The sequence below is a fragment of the Accipiter gentilis genome, chromosome 29 (genome assembly GCF_929443795.1).
Source record: "Accipiter gentilis chromosome 29, bAccGen1.1, whole genome shotgun sequence".
Lineage (NCBI taxonomy): Eukaryota > Metazoa > Chordata > Aves > Accipitriformes > Accipitridae > Astur > Astur gentilis.
Genome location: NC_064908.1, coordinates 16,541,232 through 16,560,408, shown reverse-complemented (window position 1 = coordinate 16,560,408; position 19,177 = coordinate 16,541,232). Strand labels below are relative to the sequence as shown.

Here is a 19,177-nt window from a genome sequence, read left to right as displayed (position 1 = left end):
CCTGGCCTCTGCCAAGGCATGGGGGGGGGGGGGGGGGTGGAACGGGACTTGTGCCCATAAACCTGTGTGGAATAACCTCCCGCCATTGGGTTTATTTCACCCTCTTTGAGTTTCGGAGCTGATTTCCGTGCACGTAGGGCAACAGGTCACCCGTCGGTTTGCGTTCGTAGGTTACAACTGTAATTATCTAAGGGCTGTTTGTTATTAGCGTGGGTGTTGATGGTAACGTGGGGATATCCAGAGGACAGGGCCTGTCCTGCGATGAGGAAAAACAAACCCGGAGCCCAACGGCTGGCAGAGCAGGCCGAGCCGCGGCTCCCGGTGTCTGCGGCTTCACCGGGACATTGCTGTGTTACGGGACAGGGGAACACGCTTTGCCCACAGACTGGATGTTGCTCATTGCCTGGCTTTAACGTTAGGGAGAAAATCCTGTCACGGCAAAGACAAAGAAAAGCCGTAATCGCTCAGTTACAAGCAAGCCTTTAATGAATTTGGCCTATTTTCAAAAGGTGTGTTTTTTTCTTAGCTTCACAGCAGCTCCTCAGTCAGGGAGATGTTGGCAACCTGCGGCAGACTCTGATAGACTGTGTTCCAGAAGTTCACGTAGCGGGATCTCAGATTCTGCTTCACAGAGTCCTGGTTTATCTTGTTGTTGATTTCCAGGTAGTAACTGCCGTCATTGCTGTAGGGCAGCCAGGCAATGGGCACCTTTGAATTCCCTTTGTTGGGATCACTGGAGAAAAAGGAGACATAGAAGTTCAGTTTTATCAGGGCAGCTTGTGGATGCAGCAAGGTTTGTGGTGTTTGGCAGGGGCCCCGTCTGCTCAAGTGAGGCTTCAAGTAAGTGCAAAGAGAGAGTTTGATGCTGGGACAAGAAATAGCAATTCTGCCTGCTAGGAGTGACTTGCTGACCTGCAGTCTCTTCCCTTGGTCCCCACTAGCATCGTCCCTGGCTGCAGGCAGGGGCTTAACTCCTGTCTGAACGGCAGGATTCGGAAACAAACCTCATCATTAAGTCTAAGCAGAGTTCACAAGTTCTGAAAATGCTTTTGCTGTCCCCAGGTGTTCTCTGGATGACCCAGAGGAAACTCCACCACCGGGAGACATAGAGCCAGGCGCACAACAGAAGTACAGAGAGGGCACCCCGCTTTTGGGAATGGCTCCTGAGAAGTTAATAGACAAGAGCAGCAGGCTGAAGTGCTGCAGCAAGCCCCAAATGTGGAACTGGAATCACTCACCCTGTCCTGGCAAAGTTGGTCCAGTAAGCAATCATGGCACTTGAGACAGTCCTGTGCTTGGGCAGGTAGCCCAGAGGGGTGGCAAAGGGTTTCCCAAACACGTACTGCAGGTCATCAGCATGGTCTGCCCCTACCCAGCTTGGGTAGACAGGCATTCGGGATGGCTGGGAGAACAAGTAGCTGTATGTCTTGGCACTCCTGGAGAAATAAAATAGACATGCTAAGTGGATGTGAGTGAAAATCAGAGGAAGGGGTGCAGATTCATAACCACGCTCCAAATACCAGCAGAGACAGAGATTCAGCCTTGGAAGATGCTCATGTGCATCTAAGAGGTGGTCTCAGGAGAAAACATCATTCTATCTGGTAATTTTTAACTTCCATTTCTGATTCTCACCCTAAACCTCATATCATCCAACTGCCATGTCTCATGGCATCAAACATTGCTAGGATGAAGTCTGAAGTTTTGAGGAAGCAAAAACTTGTTTTAATGGAAATTTAAAACAAATTCCTAGCATGACTCCCTTGCAGCATTAGAGAAGTAGTGTTTGTACAAGGTACATGTAAGCATGTGCTCAGTACCAAAAAGCGTGTCTCCTTCAAGTTCAGCCCTCTTAACCCACTCCTCATCCCCTTGTGCCAGGAACACAGCGTTTCAGCCCCTGGCGGGCTTTGGGCTCCTGCCAGGGCTGAGCTGCTCACCGGGCATTCTGCAGGTGCAGATACAGTGCCCACTGTGTGGGAACCAGGAAAATGTAGTCAGTAATCAGGTCCACCACTGTCCTCTTCATGACCTCCTGGTCCGGGTTGTCACCCCACACTTGCGTGTAGAGGTTGTATGTCGCGTTGGCTCCACGCTCGCCCCTGTCCACAGTAAGTCCTTTGACCAAATGATAGACCTCTTGCCTGAAAAGACAAGTAGTATCAACTAATTACAGACTGGCAGCTTCAAGTGGGGCAGGGATCGTGGAAATGGATCTCAGCTCCCATTGATGTTCATATCCAACCCTGTGGTTAGCAATGGTTTGGTGGAGTAAAAGCCAGTGATTTCATTCCAGGTCCTAGATGGTGGGCATGTGCTTCCTAGCCTTCTCAGCAGAACAGCTTGGGGCCAAATTGGCCACAAGCTCCTTTTTTCCGCAAAGAGGAGTATTAAGGGGTGGGCACCCAGCATGTCTGGCATGTACCTTCTCTGGACAGAGAGCATCAGGGCTGCCAAGCCTGTCCCTGGTGCTGAGTTCAGAAGCACCTTAAAGGTACATGGGGAGGCTTCCCCACTAGCTGGCCCCTTCTCTTGAAGGCTCTGGACTTGGCAGCATATGCCCTAGGCACCCTGGCTTGGAGTGACATCCTGTTTTGAAGGTAGTGCCCTGTCCACTCAGGTCTAAGGCCTTGGAGTTTGGGGGCTATGTTAAAGATAGGGTTCCTCCTGTTAAGGGTTTTAAGAGCATCCTTCACTTACGCAGTGATTTTCACCAATGGGCGATTGATAGCAGGCAAATCAATGCCAGCGAAGATGTGTCCATCCATGTTATTGATCCCACCAATGTAGTCAATGTCAGCAGCGTTGGCAAAGAGGTTCTCTGGCATGTCTGGGAGGAAGTCTCCATCGATGACAGGAGTGAGGGCAAGTGTGTGAACCAGGGGAGCTGCAGCAGGAGACAAAACCGGAGTCTGTTAGGAACTGAGAAAAGACATGTGTGGCCCAGCATATCCCATGGCTCAAGGAACTGTCAAAGGAATAGGCTAAGGTGAATGAGCGCTTGGGTGGTGACTTCAGCGTGACCACGGAATCACGTTCAGTAAACCTCATGCCTGTAGCTGGGGGACATGAACAAGACATCTGCCAACCAAGTACAGGCAGGTGTCATCAACAGTTCCTCTCCTTCCCCCAGCCCCTTCCCAAAATGCCCAGTCCAAGGTATGGAAGAGCAGAACTTCTCCCCACCCCATCTGGCTGCATTCACTCACTGCCAGGACAGCTGGCTTAGGCCAGTGCAGCTGCACAGTGGTGGCTTGGCCACTGTCTGTCCTGGGCAAGGCTAAATACTGGGGCTGTTTACTAGGAGCATGAGGAGAGCAAACAGAGGAGAGTCTTCTTGGGAAAGAAATTCTCACAGGCAGTAAAAGCAGAAGCATTCCCTACCTGCTGTGAGAGTCCTACACTCCACCCAGCGACTCAAATGAAAATAGCAGGGTTGTGGTCAATTATTTTTTTGTTTGTAAACTGTGTTCTGGAATGCTCTTGCTGCTTTCACAGAACAGAAAGCCCAAACAGCTGTTCTGGAGCCAAGGCATGGCCCGTGGGTAATTCCTCTGCCACCGCTGCCATTGCACGATGAATGGCATTCATTCAGCGCAACGCGCACCTGCCTGCAGAAGGGCAACTGTGAGATCTGTCATTACTGTCCCCTTTCTGAAGGACACAAGCACTGCTTCAACACTCCTGGCAATCACCCCAGTGTCTCATCAAAGGCATGGTGCGTGGCGGACCACAGCGTGGACCAGGGAACTTACAGGGCAGGTTGGTCAGCTGCAGGTGGTAGGCCAGTGTCACAGCTTTGGGGTCAGAGACGCGCAGGCAGTTGGCCAAGGCGGTGGTGTTGTCTGTGGGGCAGCCCACATGTTGTGCAATCTGCAGGAGGAGAGAGAGAAAGCTCCCAGCACTACCCTCTGAAGCCAGGCTTCGTTACCAACTTCACAGGGCAGAGGTGGGTTTTAATCTCAAAGCAGCATGTTTCCAAAGCTCTGTATTTGGCAGCATGGATCCTGCTGAATACCTTGCTAGTTATGCTCTTCTCTAGAGAATCCCTTTTTTTGTTTTCCATTCCCTCAAGCAAGGCTTGCATGTTACCTTTTTAGCCCAGGAGAGCGGGTCATTCTGGATGGCCCAGCTGCAGAGACCGACACCACTCTGGGTGATAGCTCTCTTGAACAGGCCCTTGTTCTTTGGGGACAACATCTGTGGTACAAAATAGAGACAAGAGGGTTTCAGGTGCAAACTCCTGAAAAGCCCATCGCCTCCCAGACCTGTCCGATCACCTCACAGCTTGTGCACCAGCCCCGAGGAAGCTGCCAGCTCTCGTGCTATTTAACAGCCTCAGCAGTTAAAGTTAAAAGGTGATATAGTGAGAAGAGGAGCAGAATAGGGGGACATGGCAAGTAAATGCTATTTCACCAGAGGTCCCAAAAGCAAGGACATGTGCCTGCAGAGGTGGAGCTGATTAAGCTGAAGAAGGAGGAGCGGCTACAAGGTGAAGAGGCTGAGCATTGCTGTCCCCGAGCAGAAGAAGATGTTAAACAGGCAGTGTGTGGAGGAAAGCAGTGGAGTGCCAAGGGGACCATCTCTCCCATTTACGGAGAAAAGAAGTGGCTCTGGTGGGGTCTAACAAGTACAACACACCTGCAGGGAGACACTGACGGCACCAGCTGATTCCCCAAAGATGGTGATGTTTTCTGGGTCACCCCCAAAGACCTTGATATTCCTCTTCACCCAGGCAATAGCCATGTGCTGGTCCTTCAGCCCATAGTTCCCTGAGCAACAGAGAGCACCCACCATTGAGCAAGGACATAGCAAAGCCAGTAAGTTGGGGACCCGTGACAGGGTCCCCTGAAGAGGGAGCAGCTACAGTACCTGGCATGTTTGCGTCTCCGGTGCTCAGGAAGCCTAGGGGCCCCAGGCGATAGTTGATGGTCACCACGATCACGTTGCCCCGCACAGCAATCTCCTCGCCATCATAGAGGTAGTTATTGAGGAAATTGGCTCCCTGGCTCCCTCCTACAAGGAAGGCGCCGCCGTAGATCCAGATCATCACTGGCAAGTTGGTAGAGACTGGGAGATGAGGAAGAAAAGCAGTGTGAGCTACAACATTGCTAGAAGGTGCTGCCCATCCACACCCATACCCCCTCGCTGAGCGTCGCTCCACCTGAGCAGGAACAGACATGATGCTGTGCAATAGCCTATGGCCAAGAAAGTCTACGCTCTGTAAAGAGGCTGAAACTCCCAACACGCTGCAGCTGAGGGACATTGGTTGACATGGCTCCCACCCTTCCCGCTGAAAATCAGTGTTCCTGCAGTTGCCCACTATGGGAACATAGCTGCTGAGAGATGCTCCAGAGCAATTTGTCCACAAAAGGCAACTGAGAATCTCCTCCCCAGGTCTCTGCCAAGCACATACTATGTTTCCTCTGTTGAGGGATCCAGATGTTCAGATAGAGACAGTCCTCGCTTCCACGGACATCAGTTTGTGTAAGTGTCATCTGAATGCAGCGTTTTTTGAATTCTTTTGCCTGCAGTGTTCCTGAGAGGAGAGAGGGAAGACAGCAGGTCCTAGTTAGAGGCATCAACTCCATCGTTTGGTTGCAAACTGTCTATCCATCCATCCTCTCCTCCGTGAGTCCAATACAGAGGCAGCAAAGCCTCCCCAGCCCCTGTGACCGGCCTGAGGGAGTGACAAAGTGGGACCTTTTCCCATGTCAACTAGTTCTGGACAGCCGAGACATGGGTAGGGGAGATGCAGGTGCCATGCTTCGGATTTGTTACTTCATGTGGTTACTTGAGCTGCTTGGGCACACTTAGACGCAGACTCTCATACCCACCATGAGACAAAGAGCTTTTTCTTGGCTCTGCTTAGTAGATGAAAGCAGGCAAAAACGTCTTTGGCTTGCCAATAATGGACTACAGAGAGAGAAGTGAAAACAAAACACCAGACCAAAGGCATTCAAAAGCTGGATCTTACCTTCCCAGCCAGGATGAGGTTGGGGGTCTTCCAGAGCCTTTGGAGGGGCAGCAAAGGGGATCCCTCTGAAGATGTCGACGTAATCCCCAAAGAGTCCCAGTTTTTTACTCTCGCCTTCCACAAAACCGCCCTCGGTGTACACCACACCCAGCTACATGTGGCACCATTGAGAAGAGAAAAATCCATTGCACAGTCCTTCATGCCTCTGGCTTCCCATGTTGCCAGCACCCACACCTTGCCCTGCTCGGTCCCCCAGATGGACCCACTCACAGCCCACCTTCCCCAGCCATCCCTTTGGACCCTTGTGGAAAGCCCACAGGTAGTTGCCACTGGAGTTGTGCCCATGTAGATGTCCTGCAGGCTGCCCTTTGGAGCAGATGGGCAGCGGCAATTCCCCTGCAGTCCCAAAGACAAACAGCGGAAGGTGAGGACCTACAGCCTTAAGATGTAAACCAGGCCAGACCTGACACAGAAGTGTGCAGGAAGTTTTGGAAGAATGTTGATGAGAGTCTTGGCCATTTTTAGGGCACCTAAAAACACCCTGCCTTGGCTGTCATGGTCCACAGGCCCACTTTCATGGGCTCCAGACCAGACGTAGCAGGAGTTTGCTTATTCAGGCAGGAACAGGCAAAATGTCTTGCAAAGCCATAAGAAGTGTTTTGGTACTTACGGTTGCAGCCCATGCTACCCCGATGTAGGAGCACAAGGCAAAGCACAGGATCTCCCAGCGAGCCATGGTGAGTGCACACCTGAGGAGCCAATTCCCACATGGAGGCTTACATATATATATATATCTAGGAGTGCAGCTGTGTGTCAATGCCATGACCCAGTCTTGGCTCTAAGGTAAACTAGGGCAGCCTCTACACACTTGTCCTTCAGTAGGCTGAGGCCAAACCATGGCTGAGGCAGACTGGCGTCACTGTGTGAGAGCCCTGCAGATGTTGCTTTTGTGGGCTGGAGGCCAAACCTAAGGAAATATCTCAGTCTAACAAAACTCCAGAGAACATAAAAAAATGCTGAAGCCTTGAGAAGCCTCACACAAGTGCAGGAGGCTGAAATCATATTAAACCATGCATTAGAGCATATTATCGGCCACAAATGAGAAACCTTGCACTCATAACACACTGGGGAATGCACAAGGCTCAGGAAATGCCAGCAGAGCCTTCATTTCTGTGACAGGGTGGTAGCAATCCAGCCAGCAGTGGCAGACTAATGGCCAGAGCAGCCAACCTCTGTGGACCCGAAACCTTGCCCCACTGCCTGCTTCCTTCAGTCCTTGCTAACTACCGGGGAAGTCAAGACAGAATTGAGAAGTGCATCAGCTAGTGAGGACAATGTACGCTACCTCCCACAGAAGGGAATTATTCACTGCCAGAAAGTGTGTTTTCCTGCAGGCTTTATTTCCAAGATGGCCAGTGGGGCTCAATGCTGAAGTCATGGCACAGTATTTTCACTCCCCTTAGGCAAGCAGAAGGGCAGCACCTGCCTTAAGGACTCCAGCAGCACCGGAGTGCTTCCCCCAGCACCTCCTCAGGCACCTTTTCTACTGTCCACGTGGCCACCAACCCAGCCAAAGTGCACTTCCCACACATGGAGAGATTTGGGAATGCAACTTCTCCTCTTCTCTGGTGTATGGCTTGGATTCTGGGCTCTTTCTTGGGAGTTTGTTGAGCTTGCTTGAGGGCTTATTAGCCAGCGATTGTGAAAATGTAGGCAATGGCTCCCAAACATGCAGAATGACAGCCATCAGCAGGCACCACAGTCGGTGCAGAGAGATCATTACCATCTTAGTACAAGTTCTGCTTTCCCACATCCTGGGCATGGTGGCTGAACCCTCAGCTCTCAAGGAACAAGAGCAGAGAAGATTGTGTCCAACAGCAGTCAGACTGGTCACTGAGTTCACACATAGTCCAGAATTTCTGTCTCCATTTCATTTTCACTCCCATCAGAAGGCTTGAAGTTCTCTTCATCCTCCTCCTCTTCGTCATCCTTATCCTCTCCAGACTCATATGCCAGCTGCTCTTTGCAATCTGCACCACTTGTTTAACCAAAGAAAGCCCTTCTGCTGGCACAGCATACCCTGCTCCTTGACAGTGACGGGCAGACTTTGTTTTGCTTTCACAGGCATATCATTAGGGGCATAACCTAGAGGTGAAAAAAGAAAACCAATATTGAACTGAGGGCAAGCACCCTGCAGAATATCCCTAGCTCAGTAACAGAAGTGCTGGACTGGTGTGCGAAAGGCAGTCTGGTCTTTGGGATATGCTGACTTCAGCAAGGTGGGGAGAAGAGAGGTATCTGATCAACAAAAGCCTTTAACCCAGAAAGAGGGAGATGTGTTCTGATGGTAATGACTGGATGCCAGCTCTGTCATGGACTTCTTAGGTGACCTCAGAAAGTCCTTTCTCTCAACCTGCCCTCTGCAAAATCAGAGCAGGGGAACCCTATGTCCTATGGTCTGAGACCTAGTGTCCTGCACAAGACGTAGAGAACCAGGAACACCCGGCTGATGCTCCCTTGCTCTGTCTCCTAGCAGCCTCAGACAGGCACAAGGGCAGATATAACAGACTCACCATGTAATAGGCCAAATACGGCAACAAAAGTTTCAGTTTGTCTGGGTGGACACTGATATTGGCTTTTACTGCATTCCGAGACCAGACAGGACGAACTTCAAAGAGCTAAAATAATACAGAAACAACCATGGAAATGAACACAGTGGTCTCAGTGGTGTCTACTGAGACTTGTTTTATCAGTCAAACTTTGGATTTGCCCATCATTACCCTCAGAAGAACAGTGTCTGTCCAGCAGCCAGTCTACTCTCCAAAAGAGCTGGAGAGCTCTGCAGAAGGCAAATTGCAAAATTCATTTTCAGAACACAGGCAACTCTAAGGAATACAATTCCAGAGCCCTGGCTGACATTTCAGATATGTCCCACTCACTCACTTTCCTGACATGACATTGTCGTGCCTTGAACAAATTTTTACCCCATCCATCATTTCAAGGGGAGCTGCAGCTGTTCAGGACACCAAATATTCCTGTATCCCTGGCAGAATATGCCAGTACAGCCCTTCTCGTTTGATAGATTAGAGAACAGAAAAAACAAATGTGTGTTTTGCTAAGGGTAAAAAGGACAGCTGATATCAAACTGGAGTGGAACCCAAAAGCCTGGATTTGGGTTCCTGGCCTAATTACACAGGCCCATATCTCACCCATTAACAAGGTTAAACAGGAAACACAATCACAAAACTTTCAGAGAAGCCAGCAGTAGTTACAATGACAACAATTTTTGATGAGGTCTGCATGCTGCAGTATAGTGCTCAGGTCAGGAATAAGGCACATACCTTTCTCAGCTCTTCCTCCACCTTTTTATCCACAGGATTGGTGCACACTTTCTTCCAGGTGTGTACAGCAGCATCCAGGGGTTTAGTTGGGATTTCTTCATCATCAAAGTTCACAAAGATCGCGTTGTGTGGGCGACGGGCCCTGCTGAGGCCAATCAGGTTCTCACCAGACACCTGGGGATTGTTGTATCCCTCCCTAAGAAAAAGGGAAAGCATCGGGTTTGCTTTCTGCCTGTGGCACACACGGACTTGGGCCTTCATGGGAACATGCGAAAATGGAAGTTTGTGCTCCAGATTTCGGAAGAGAAGGGACTCAGCTGCGTGAGCAATGGTTTGCTTTACCTTTGGTCCCACTTCCACGTGGATTTTGGAATCATATACTGGTATCATAAAAGACTCTTGTGGCACCACTGAGGAAAGAAAATGTAAATTAAAAAACCCTGTAAAGCTACATACAGCTGCCTGATGACAGAGGTCCTCTGCACTATCTGACAGAAAATCCTCAGGCAGTTGGCTACTAATCTGTATGAAATGCATTTGCAGCACAAAAGGCTTCACGCTCTGCATTTGCTCTGCTGTAGTTACAGCAGCTCAGTAGGGTGCAGGGACAAGGCAAGATGGAAATCCAGTTAAGATAATTTTTTTTTTTAAAGAAGTGCTGATGAAGGACTACAGTGAGAAAATGAAAGATGTTTCTTGTGGGAGATCTCACAGATTGTTCTTCTGGCAAAACTAACTGGGCGCCAGGAGGGAACAGGTCCGGTGAGTGCGGTCACAGGAACATATGGCATCGATTCCTGCACGCTCTCCCCTTGGCTCCAGCCCACTGGAAGCAGGCAGAAAGCCAGGCTCACTGCATCCCATGCTGCATGTAGCGTGCTGGGGGAGGCAGTCGTTCGTCACCAGATCACCAGGTCCCCTCAGCTATCAAACCCTCAAGCAGACTTTTGCTGAGGTTTCTGCTTCCAGGCAGTTTCTCAAGCATGCCTGCCTCTGTTGTACCAAATCAAGAGGGATGAAACAGAACAAGGCAGCAGTTTAAACAGGTGAAGGTCTCCATCCCACCTCCACACCGTGCAACCAACCTCCCCCCCATCCCTGAGCTCCCCCTCTCCCGTGGGTACCCTGTGCACCGCAGCCGGGACATGCGGGACAGCTCCAGCACAGCAGAGCCCTGCTTCCCCACCGCCACGGAGTCCCTGAGTCAGGGTTGGTGGCATTTCTCTGTGTATGTGTGTTTGTGTGTTAGTGTTACAGCCTTGCTGTTCCTTCTGCTTGTCCTAGCAGGGTGGGCCATGGGTGTGTTTGTTCTGTGAGAGCTCTGCGATGGGGCAGAAGTGGAACCACCAGCTGCAAATACCCAGGAGCCATGAGCCAGCCTCCCTCCCCAAAGCAATGAGCCTGGCTTAGAAACTGCGATTAAAAAAAAAAATAATTATATATTCACTGTTTTCACCCTGTAGGGTGCAGTAGTACCACATTTTCATAGGATCCCTGAACCGTAGAATACCAGGTTGGAAGGGACCTCAAGGATCATCTGCTCCAACCTTTCCTGGCAAAAGCATGGTCTAAACAAGATGCCCCAGCACCTCCTCCAGCTGAATCTTAAAGTATCCAATGTTGGGGAATACACCACTTCCCTGGGGCGATTATTCCAATGGCTGACTGTTCTCATTGTGAAAAATTTTCCTCTTGTATCCCATCGGAAACTCCCCAGAAGTAACTTGTACCCATTACCCCTTGCCTTTTCCATGTGACTCCTTGTAAAAAGGGAATCTTCATCTTCATTGTAACCACCCTTTAAATACTGGAACATGGTGATAAGGTCTCCCCTTTCAGCTTAAAAACTGTAATTCCCTTGGCTCTGACACTGGAGCTCTAAGAACACACCTGATTATTGTTAGACTTGAGAGGAAACCCCCAAACCTGTGAGAGCAGGTGGCAGCACCGCACAGGGAAATGCTTTAAAAGGAGACAGCCCTGGCATTATTTACACATGGCTAACATAGTATTAACTCCCTGGGTGAGCTTCAGAGGAGGTCCTCTGGCGTGTGCTGTGGTTGCTCCCTTCGTGTTTCCTAGGGAAGAGAAGCAGGGACTGTAAGTATGTACTCCAAAACCCTGTTCCCTCTGGGAGCCCTTGGAGAGGGGTCAAGGAGGTTTTGTGAGCTGAAAGTTGTTGGTGAGGTGAATACATACTCAGAGAATACACAAACCCATAGCAAGGTAAGTCGGTCCTGCTTAGTTGTACTTCAGTGTCAAAACATTGATCTCTGTGCTGGTTAGTAAGACAAATCAGCAAGAGTGTAAAAGCAATATGAGACCAAAGTCAGCTTCAGTTTATCCATCCACAGTATGTGTACACACAGTTCCCAATCTCCTCTTCCTTTTGTGCTTATTTTTTGTGTTGCATTTAATCTAGTGGAAGGCTGCCTCTCTGTCTCACAGATATCAGAGGACCCACTGGGCTGAGAGATTCCACAAACATGACATGAGTTCTCCATAAATTGCAAATACTTTTATTTCCATTAAGGTTTCATGGCATTCTTGGAAGTCTGGGCTCTGCCCAGAGTGTCAGGGCTGAATGCCATGGGGGGAAATACTACATCCCCCACCTAAGGTTTGGCTGAAGTTTCTTCTTTACTTTCTATTCTATAGACTGTGTACCATGAGCTTTTAAGCTGATAAGGTGTTTCACCTCAGAAGTGGTTACAGCAGGAAACAAAATGTTTATGGAAAAGGGCTATAATATATAAATATGATACAGCAGCCAAACTGTCAGAAGTCAAAACGTTATTTCTAATTGCCTTCTGCCATGCCTTAGATACCAAATGACTTGCAGAACTTTTTTTTCTCAGGAACAGTGATGTTCAAAGTGCCTGATAATAGGCTTCCAAACTATTGAAAGTCTTGGTTATAGAGAGCAGAAACTCTTTCTGAAAATAGTTTGCTTAGTGGAACTTTGTTCCAGTGCAAACCAGAATGGACTGTTCACGTTTCAGCTATACCAGTAAAAATCCGTATCAGCCCTGTGCAATGCCCAGATAGCAGAGGGCAGAATATGCTTAATTCCCTTCCACAGTGTTCTCTTTTATAGTTAGGAATGTTTCACAGTGTAAAGAATCCAAACTACAACGCTATTTTTCACATTATTATCACCGTCCTCCAAAAATACAAGTCTTTGCCAGCCCTTTCAGTCCTTGGATCGTGAGACTTCACCAGCTTTTATCTCCCTCCTTTGAGCCGCAGTTTCTCTCTGCTCATCTTTGTAATCTGACATTGTGATTTGTTCACTTGTGTGCTTGTTTTTCTCCTCCAAGAAGATTTGCTGAATCATTGGGGAGGAGGCAAGAGCTCTAGAGGCAGCTGGTGGCCAGTGATAAAACCACGGCCACATCCAGTCTTCAGGGTTTGCAGATGACAGCCCTTCAGTGGAAGGCCTGAGTCACATTCCCTTCCGAGCTAAGATTGCTGGGGACTTTGGGATTGAGGAAGTGGGGCCAAGGAAGTGGTACCCCAAAAATATAAATTATTGATCCTGACAACCACAAGGTTTGTGTTGTATCATCTCCCACAAAATTTATAATGATGCTGTGAGAAAACTTGCAGGGTAGGGGCTAAATCCTGCCGACTGTTGTGTATTGTGCCCGCTTCAGTGGGATTTGGCCTGAAATAGGTCATGGTATGTAGTGGCTGCTTCCAGACTTGCAGTAGCAAGGTGTAGTGTGAGCAAAGATGTGCCACGACTCCGAGACAGTCAAGAGCCTGTTTATTTGGAGAAGATGCACAGAATTCCACTGGTACAACTTATGCAGCTCTTTATATGATTTTTGCACACTGCCTAATGATTGAAATAAAAGCTAGGAGCTAAAATGCCTTAGTTAATTTCTTAGGTCTTTCACTCGCTCTCTGTATGACCTTGAGTTACTTTCTCCCTGGCTCTTGGTTTCCTTGCAGTAAAACAGGGATAAGGTGTTTCCGTCTTTGTGGAGCATTTTGAAATCTTTAGGTAGTATGTGCTATCAAACGCAAAGTATCATTAGTATTTGTGAGTCCTCCAACACCACTGTTGTGGCACTATGCAGCAGGCACGCAGACATGGCTCTCTGACTTTCTAGCTTATTATTTCCTTAAGTTCCAATTAAGATGGGAAACTTGAGCTGTCCCTTGCGTATTCACTCTGAAACCAAAGGCCTTCTGCTCTGTCAGCTCTGCCTTTAATGTAAGGCGCTAGAAAATTAGTTTTGTGGATATTTTTATAAGTATCTTCCAGAACTCAGAAATAAAATCTTACCAATAGTACATGATACTTTTCCTAAGAACAGAGTTTTGACTTGGGATGTTCAACTTAGTTATACTTCAAGGAGGTAAGATAGAAAGTGGAAGTCCAGGTGACCCAAGTTCCATTTCTAGTTGTCCTACTGAAATTTGGGCAAATATTTTAAAGTGAGAAATGCAGGTTGGCAGATTACAATGCAGAGACCTTGCTTTGATGCATTATGTGTTTTCTGTGGGATTTTTCACAATGCCACTCCAGTGTAAGATTACCGTGCATGTGCAGCAATTCTACCTTGCTCTTATCTGTAGATCTCGGAGCGTGTCCATGTTATTATCCTCACTTTGCAAATGGGGAAACCTGAGACACAGGGAGGGATAGTGACTAGCTCCGATCAGCTGACAATGTCAAAGCCAGGAATAATCCCTCTTTGAGTTTTGAGCCTCATATTTAGCATTCTCCATGATGCTATGATACCAGAAAATGCAGCTGCAGTTTCTGGACTCTCTTTTCCAGGTGCTGTCAGACCTGGATGTCCACTGAGCCTGACTGATTTACAGTCAAGCTACTACAGGCTGGATCTAAATAAGGAGCTGGGGCAGGGATGTCTGACTGACACACTGGTTCACCATGTCCATGCTCTCAGGATGGGGCCCTTTCAAGAACAGGAATGCTCCATCATCTCTGACTTCCCCTTCCCCAACTGAGGCAAGAGATAATTTCTATTTTATAAAGAGACGAAACCAGCGGACTTGACCACTGCCAAAAATCCCACCAAAGCTCCTAATATAGAAGGGCCTGGGATGTAAGATAAAGTTCCATTGCTTTAAAATTCTTCAAGAGGAAGGCAGAATCAATGGGATAGGGTTTTTTAACTCCTCATTCTTCATGAGGAAGCCTTGAACCTCAGAGTTTTGTTGGCCAGTGCTGAATGTGGCTGCCATACTTAGAACTTGCTTAGGAGCCCTTGATGCACAGAGGAATTAAACAGCTTAGAGGCTGCTCATGGCCTGGAGAACAGTAGATTATGGGTTGGAGCAGAAAGAGCTGTGACAAATTTGGTCCCAGAGTGTTGCAGAAACCACAGGGGTGTGACTCATCTCATGTAACTTTAGATATCTACAGATATTAGGCTCCCTTTCTCTTCAAGGAGAGAGAAGTAGGTGCGCTGAAGACATGACTTCTGTCCTATTTTAGGTATGTGCTTTAGGAGGAGCTAAATTGCTTCCTAGATATGTTACTTACCAGAAAGGGAACCTTTGAGTGACTAGCTCACATTGGAGATATCCTGGCCCACATCACTGCTGCAGAAGGTTTCCTGCCTCGTACCCCATAGAAGGCTTGAGACAGTACTGGCACCCAGGCAGCAAAGTATGAACACCTCCTCCCAGCACAGGGTCAGGGCTTGCACTGGGGCCAGCGTTCTGTCAAATCCCCTGATACAGGCAGGACCCAAGTCACCAGCTTGGACCCAGCCAAAGACCCAAAGGTGGGTGGGATGCAGGATGACAGCTGTCCTTATGGTCTAAATGAGCAGTGGCCTGATAACGGTGTGATCTGAAAGACTGAAGGAACGCAGTGTGTTGAAGCTGCTGATCTGATGCCGGTTCTATCCTGCACAGCCCATCCTCAGCAGGGAAACCAAGCGGAGAATGTGGCATGTGGGAATCTCTTATCTTCCCTGTCATGGCTGAGGTATAAGGACAGGTAGCTTGCACAGGTCCAAGGGAGCTCATCCAAATATAGCAGAGTCTCTCTGCTGCAGCTCTATTGGTATAGATTTAGTTATTGCTGCCCTAAGAGAGGCGTGAAGGGGTATTTGCTGGCCCACACTCTTGCAGCTCAGATGGGAATGGTCAGGTTTTTCCTCTTCTGTTCAGTTGGTTTGGTTTTTTTAACTATTTTTCAGAAACAGTAAAGGAAAACAAAGCAATTATCTGTACACCAGAACTTAGCGACTAGTGTTATTCTGAAGTGCTAGATTCCCTTCCCAAACCTAGGGAAGGCAGTGTGGGGAAGAACTGCTGCTCTGGGCACTGAACAGGAGCAGCTTGCTCAGTAAGCATCTGAATTGTTTGCTGTAAATCTGACTCTCCCCCCTGGGCAATTTTCCTAAGAAAGCCTACCCGGTGCATTCCCTCAGGCCCCTATGTTCACATTTGCAACTCTCATGCTGTACTTACCAGGGTTATTTGCATGGATGGGGGCTCCCTGTTGATGCCTGGGTGGCAGAAGCAAAGGGCTGACAGGCCTTTCCTGCCAATCTGTCTGTTGTTCAGATGAAGTGGTTGGAAAGTGCTCACTCTCCAGTTCTCTCTTTGGTTCAGGCACTCCGATAAGGCATGGGCTGTCCTATCTCGCCCTGGGAGCTGTTCCTCCTCCCTAACAGGCCCGCTTTGCCGGCTGACAGTTAGCAGCCGGCAGTGCTTGATAAACTTATCAGACCAAAGCTAAGCCCAGTGCATGCTCAGCTCCTCCCCAGCCTCAGATTTCCCCATTCCTGGGGACTCTGCTCTCTGCCTGCCTTGCCGTCTGGTACAGTGAACACAAATCACCCTTGGGCCAACAGGTCAAAATCAGCCCAAGGACCAGATTGAAAAATGCTTGTATTGAAGCAACACCTTTAAAATGAGGGTGTCAAGTGGGATGTTCATAGCATCCACACCCAGCTCTGTCTCTCTCCCCGGAATACTATTCACCGGTGGAAATGCTGCACATGGCTGGTTTATCCTCTTGGTGTTTCTGCTTGCCCTGTTTCTCCACTCATCTGGCAGTTTAGTGGTTTTAATGTAGGGGTCTCGCTGTGCACGCTTAGAGGATTTCTTTCTAAGCCAGTTACAGAATTAGGTTGCTTTGCCAAATTAAGTTTCTATCGCTCGTTATTAGTATCGCAGTAGCACTTGGGTGTTCCAGCCGAGATCAAGGCTCCATTGTGCGAGGTGCTGTATGTAGAAGATAAGGAGGGGCAGTCCCGTTCCTGACTATCTTACCGTTGAAATAAACAAGTGAAATGAAGATGAGAGGGGGAATTATCCTCCTTTCACAGATGGGGTGAAGCTTTCTGTGAGCTTCACAGTGTGTTGAACAATTTCAGAAATCCAGCGCTCGTGGCTTGCCCGAGGTCATGCAGGAAATGTGTGACAGATCTCAAGTCTCAGTTCAGGGTTGCAGCCTTAAGATCAGTGTGTCCATGGTGACTGTTAGTTGAAAGATGGTGGGTGAGGAACTCTGCAGGGATCTGCATTTTCTTAGGTCTCATCCAGCACAGAGGCAACTGACTGATTTACTGTCATTGAATAATTTTGGTGTGGCTGTTCTGAGTTGTCTTCTCTGTGTTGCATGTGCTATTCCAGGGCAAAAGTGGAAAAACATCTCTGCTTTGTGAGCAGAATAAGTGATAAAAAATTGTGTGGGATGTACTTTTTTTTTATTCTGTAGCAGCCTTGCAGGTCAAGCTCCCTATCTGTTCCCAAGTTAGGCCCTTAATGGCAGGCAGAAACGTTCGCAAGGAAACGTATGTATGCAGCTATTTCTGGGAGATTGTCTAAAGCCTTCAGGTTTCGCCTTGTGTGCTGTGCTGATGGGTTAGAACTAACCTGCTGGTGTGTCCCCATCACCTACGGCTGTGTGGCCCTGGGGGAACGACCTGCTGCGAGGACAAGGGACTCTGCTCTTATCTTTTTTCGCTGAAAATGCTTCCTCATGAAGTCTAGGGCAGGAAGCAACTGAACTCAGCAAGTAATTTTTTTCCCAATACAACATGTACCCAGTTGGAGCCTAATTCTTCCCTGTCCTTCCTCTCAGTTCCTTTTAGGCCTTCCCTAGCCATTGCCAACACCACGTGAAAACTTCAGGGTTTTGCTTTCCTTATGATTCTGCTCCATGGAGGTTAATACAACCTGAAGATAAGCTTCAGCATAATGCCGTGCTAGCTGGGAACACACCTCTGCTTCCTGCAGGTGTTCTGTGCCTCTGTCTTCATTAGGAAGAGAAAGATGCATCCTGTGTCCAAACTTAAATCCACCCTTGATCATAGTATTTCTGGGCTGCTGCTCTCAGCGCCTGAAGGCTGTCTGGAAGACACAGAGGCACCTCTCTCCTTCTGACAGATGCCCAGGGTTATTGCTTTGCATGTCCCTCATTTGCTAAACAAAACAGCCCAAAGACCAGGATTTTCTTTCCCTGGCAATAAAGGGAAGAAGGTGTGAAGAGGACTGGGGAAGTGCAGGATACAGGGCGGGCTCAGAGAGAGGCAAAAACAATCAGCTCTTTCTTCGGCCACAAAGATTAGTTGAGATTTTGCTTTTTGTTATCTGTTTCCTTGATTGACCGACGAGAATATTTTTTTGATGCAAGGGTAGATGGTGGGAAAGGGGTTGTTTCCAGAGTGGTCAGAACTGGGGAAGATTTGCATGGCTGGAGAGCGAGGCCAGGTGTGTTTGGAGTTGGTGACGGCCATGGCCTGATCCTGACCGGTGCTGAGCATCCTTGGGTAACCCTTGTGTGCATTCAGTGGCTGCAAGGATCAGGGAAGCCCTTTGCCTGCTCCATGCAGCAGGCCTGCCCGTGGCTGGTGCCGTGTAGGGAGTGGAAGGCTCTCCCCCAGCCCAGTGTGGTGAGGTTTGGGTAATGCCAGATCTGCTTCGTTCCTCGTTCCTTCACCTGCATTTCCAGAGCTTCAGGGGGTGCAGATGAAAGCCCGAGGAACCATGCAGGGTGCCGCTGTTTGCTCCGGAGCAGAGCCAAGCTGGGTCCTTCCATCCTCTTCCTTGGGAAACGGCTCTCCCTGATCAGCGATTGCAGGGAACAAGGGGCTGTGGGGCTCTGCCCAGTTTTTCTTTTGGGTTGCTGACATCCATAGTCCTAAAGGAAGGATGGGGCTCAGGCAGTGTTACCCAGGGGTCTGAAAGTGGCACCTTGTTACTCTGGGGGAAGAAACTGTAGTGCCTTAGTGGCGAACTCTGTAAGTTAATTCCCTCTGCTCTTCCTCCCATCTCAGGTCACCTCCTGACTCTGGCTGTACTGTCTCACAGGTGCCTTTGCCAGCTGGCCTCCATCCACAGCCTGTGTTTCTGGAGATACGCTCCCAGCGCCTGTGGGAGTGGGTCAGCCTGGCCCCCCCCCAGGCTGCTTTGGCCACAGACATGTTTTCCTGAGCACCGCTCTGCAGCAGCACACTGCCTAAGGCCATCCCAAAGTGTTTCTCTACTTGCTGCCCATCCATCTAAAGCAGTCCTTGCGTCTCCTGGGGATGTGCTCTCCAGGCTCCTGACAAACGTAAGTGTAAGGCTGACGCTGTCTTCTCCAGTGTAACTGCTCTTCAGTAATCTCTGTGCTCAGAAATTGCAAAAATGGTGAAAGCAGCTGCCTGCCCTAGAGTCCTGGGGAAATAAAAGACAGGACTGGGGTGATCTGTGCTTTATTAGGAGGGAGAAGCAGGCTGGAGAAGCACAGCCTTAGGACATGAGACCCCAGCTGCCCGTTGAAGGTTATACCTCCTCTGTACTGTGGAAATCAAAGATAGGAATGGAAATCTAATGGATACAGTAGCCCTTGTTCAGCAGGCTCAGAAGAACCAGCTGTCTG

The 19,177-nt window shown here is 48.9% G+C and overlaps 2 protein-coding genes across 5 annotated transcripts in view; one reads left to right on the top strand and one right to left on the bottom strand.

Moving 5' to 3' along the window:
* Nucleotides 1-369: 369 nt before the first annotated feature.
* On the bottom strand, nucleotides 370-16,843 carry CEL (carboxyl ester lipase). Of its 4 annotated transcripts, XM_049832733.1 has the most exons (15): nucleotides 15,775-16,843; nucleotides 9,316-9,511; nucleotides 8,755-8,813; nucleotides 8,548-8,652; nucleotides 7,320-8,119; nucleotides 5,975-6,125; nucleotides 5,414-5,536; nucleotides 4,870-5,067; nucleotides 4,639-4,769; nucleotides 4,090-4,197; nucleotides 3,753-3,870; nucleotides 2,698-2,884; nucleotides 1,938-2,141; nucleotides 1,239-1,436; nucleotides 370-733 (listed from the first exon to the last, which is right to left on the bottom strand). In XM_049832733.1, exons 5-15 carry the CDS (start codon nucleotides 7,410-7,412, stop codon nucleotides 529-531), a joined length of 1,716 nt encoding a protein of 571 aa, XP_049688690.1. In that variant the 5' UTR covers nucleotides 7,413-8,119; nucleotides 8,548-8,652; nucleotides 8,755-8,813; nucleotides 9,316-9,511; nucleotides 15,775-16,843; the 3' UTR covers nucleotides 370-528. The 4 variants fall into 4 exon arrangements, with proteins under 4 accessions (XP_049688690.1, XP_049688691.1, XP_049688693.1 ...); XM_049832734.1 differs by lacking the exon at nucleotides 8,755-8,813; XM_049832736.1 differs by lacking the exons at nucleotides 8,548-8,652; nucleotides 8,755-8,813.
* Nucleotides 16,844-18,561: 1,718 nt separating this feature from the next.
* TSC1 (TSC complex subunit 1) overlaps nucleotides 18,562-19,177 on the top strand; it is a 46,076-nt gene continuing 45,460 nt past the window's right edge. The window contains exon 1 of the mRNA XM_049832714.1: nucleotides 18,562-18,868. The gene's annotated coding sequence lies outside the window, so the exon portion shown is untranslated. The remainder of the gene's footprint in view (nucleotides 18,869-19,177) is intronic.

Excerpts from the sequence above, each read along its gene's own strand:
- CEL (XM_049832732.1), bottom strand. The coding sequence starts at position 6,797 with ATGGCATTGACACACAGCTGCACTCCTAGATATATATATATATGTAAG. Across the intron at positions 4,198-4,638 it reads CCGTCAGTGTCTCCCTGCAG|ATGTTGTCCCCAAAGAACAA; the intron begins GTGTGTTGTACT and ends TTTGTACCACAG. Across the intron at positions 2,142-2,697 it reads CCATTGGTGAAAATCACTGC|GCAAGAGGTCTATCATTTGG; the intron begins GTAAGTGAAGGA and ends TTGTCTTTTCAG.